Source organism: Myotis davidii, unplaced genomic scaffold (genome assembly GCF_000327345.1).
Source record: "Myotis davidii unplaced genomic scaffold, ASM32734v1 scaffold299, whole genome shotgun sequence".
Taxonomy (NCBI): Eukaryota; Metazoa; Chordata; class Mammalia; order Chiroptera; family Vespertilionidae; genus Myotis; species Myotis davidii.
In genome coordinates this window covers 9556310-9558951 of record NW_006293088.1, presented here as the reverse complement: position 1 = coordinate 9558951, position 2642 = coordinate 9556310, and the positions used below count along the sequence as shown (strand labels likewise).

At 63.4% G+C, this 2642-nt stretch overlaps 1 protein-coding gene across 1 annotated transcript in view; it reads right to left on the bottom strand.

The window, feature by feature from the left end:
• Window positions 1-2642, bottom strand: part of CHD5 (chromodomain helicase DNA binding protein 5) — a gene marked incomplete at its 5' end in the record, with an annotated part of 98893 nt that overhangs the window by 7600 nt on the left and 88651 nt on the right. The window contains 4 exon segments of the mRNA XM_015565951.1: window positions 73-205; window positions 405-484; window positions 1938-2097; window positions 2437-2635. Coding sequence (XP_015421437.1) covers window positions 73-205; window positions 405-484; window positions 1938-2097; window positions 2437-2635 — 572 coding nt within the window.

Sequence of the window (2642 nt, the reverse complement as noted above, 5' to 3'; positions counted from 1 at the left end):
TGGCTGGGAGGGTGCCTGGGTGGGTGGGAGCCTGGCTGGGTGGGTGGGAGCCTGGGGAAGCCCACACCTCACCTTTTCCCAGCTGCTCCGGGGAGGGCTGGGCCTTCTCCGCCTCCTCCGGCCGCTCCTCCCGGGCCCGCTCCTTGCCGTCTGCGCTCTCCTGCCTGTCCTCACCCTCCGCTCTGTCCTGGGCCGTCAGCAGGGCCTAGGGAGGCAGGTGAGGCCTCAGCAAGAGGCCAAGGCCAGGAACGGGCTCTGGGCTGGGACCCACGCTCTTGGCTCCCGACCTGCTCCTCCAAACCCAGAGGCCCGAACGGGAGCCCCGAGGAGTTCTGGGCCAGGCCTGAGAGGCCCCTGGGCCCCGCCCGCCCCTGCCCGGGCCCAGACACCCACATCGCCCACACCTGGACTTCCGGAGGCTTCTTCAGCTTCTGCACCCCCAGCTCCTTCTCATCCAGGTAGCCCAGCGGGGCTTCCATTTTGTCTGCAAGATGAAGGGGAAGGGTGAGGCAGGTGGGCTGGGCGGGGAGCAGGGAGGCCGAGTCAGTTCCCAACACACTGCCGAGTGGAGGGACTCGTGGGAAGTGGCATGTCCACAGCTCAGGTGAGGAAGTGACTTCCTAAGGTCGCCCAGGCCCGGAAACACACCCAGGAGTGGCCACCTCCAGGGACACACTGTGCCCAGAAGCAGGGTGTCCTCCGAGGCACCCACCCTCTCCGGGCCTCACCTGCCACCTGGGGAGGTAGCTGAGGGCTGCCCAGGCCTGAGAGGTACACGTGAGAGAAGACATTTTGCCCAAATAAAGCCCAGATCACCAAAAAGACAAGGAGATGGGCAGCGCGCCTGAAAAGACCTTTCCTAAAGAGGGTGCACCAAGCCCACGGCACCAAGATGCTGTCCTCGGGGGAAGGCAAATCCACCCACTGCCCACCACCAGCGCGGCCTTAAGCAAACCGTCCGGCAGCAAACGCTGCTGAGCCGGTGGAGTGGCGCGGCCACCGCGAGAAGTGGGGCAGTTCCTCCGAAATTACCGCCAGGACCCGTGCTCCCCGCCCCAGCTGCACCCGCGAGAAATGAAAACCCGCCCACATCACAACTGGAGCACAGAGGCTCACGGTGGCGTATCCACAGCAGCCAGAGAAGCAACAGCCCATCCACCCGCAGGCGAAGGGACACACAGCATGGGCAGCCACGCGGGGATGTGATTCGGCCATAGGAAGGAATGAAGGACTGCCCGGCCGGTGTGGTTCAGTGGTTGAGCATCCATCTATGAACCAGGAGGTCAAGGTTCCATTCCCGGCCAGGGCACATGCCCAGGTTGTGGGCTCGATCCCAAGTAGGGGCGTGCTGAGGGCAGCCAATCAATGATTCTCTCTCATCATTGACATTTCTCTCTCTCCCTCTCCCTTCCTCTCTGAAATCAATAAAAAAATATTTTTTTAAAAAAAGGAAATGAAGTACTGCCACGCCCCCACATGGATGGTCCTGGGAAACATGGCAGAAGCCAGGCATGAAGGCCACAAATGCATGATGCACATACAAGCAACGTCCAGAACAGACAAGCCCATGGGCGCAGTAAGTAGACTGGTGGCTGCAGGGGCTGGGGCACTGGGGAGGAATGGGGGTGATGCCATGGTACGTGTGTGTTCTGGGGTGAAAAAATGTTCAAGAATCGGAGAGAGGTGATGGCAGCACATCCCTGTGAACATACCAGAAACTACCGATAGCACACTTTGAAAGGATCAGTGTTGTGATGTGTGAGTCACACCTCCACGCTGTCATTAACAAGAAAACTCTCAGGGGAGCAATTCTTCTGCAGACAGAATCTTCAGGGGAGGGAGGCGCCCTTTGTGGGTGAGCAGAGGACTCGGGGTCTCCTGAGGCCTTGCCCCCTCCCGGAACCCAGGTGCCCTCCCCCACTCGTCCCGGCTCAGACCTGGCAGGCCCAGCGGGGCGGGCAGGAGGTGAGCGGGGCTGGTGGGCACGGGCGTGTTGGGATCCGAGGAGACGGCCTCGCCCAGCTTCTTGCCCTCGGAGCCCTCGGGGACCAGGTCCGGGGTGCTGTACCTCCCGTTGACGAGCTCGAACTCCTGGACCTGGGCCGGGGAGGGCGGAGGCGGGCGGTGGTCACAGCTCAGACGTCAGGGCCGCAGAGCTGCCAGTGCAACTGGGGGTGCCCCAGGCTCAGGGAAGATGCCACCTCTGCCCCAGGTTGGCCAAGCCCCACTCCAACCCCAATCTCCCTGGTCCTCTGCCCTTTGACCTGCCACCCTGGCCTCCAGCACCCCCAAACCACCCCCCAGAGAGGCATTCTGGGCCTGACTCAGACCCTGGGCAGCTGTGTGAGCCAGGCACCTGCCTCTGCCCACTGACCCCCCTGGAGCATGCCAGGGCCACAGGCAGCCCCGGCAGGGCCCTGAGGCTGACTCACCCACCTTCTTCCTCACCAGCGACATGACGCCGATGCGTGTGAGCACGTGCTGCCTCGAGAGGCCCTCGCGGGGCACGCCGTCCGCGAAGGTCTCGGCGCCGTCAGCCCCCGGCTCACACAGGTGCCGCATGAAGAGGGACACATAGGCTCTGGGGTGGGGGGGACTGGGGCTCAGGGAGTGGGGGGCCAGCAAGGACCCTCTGCGAGGGC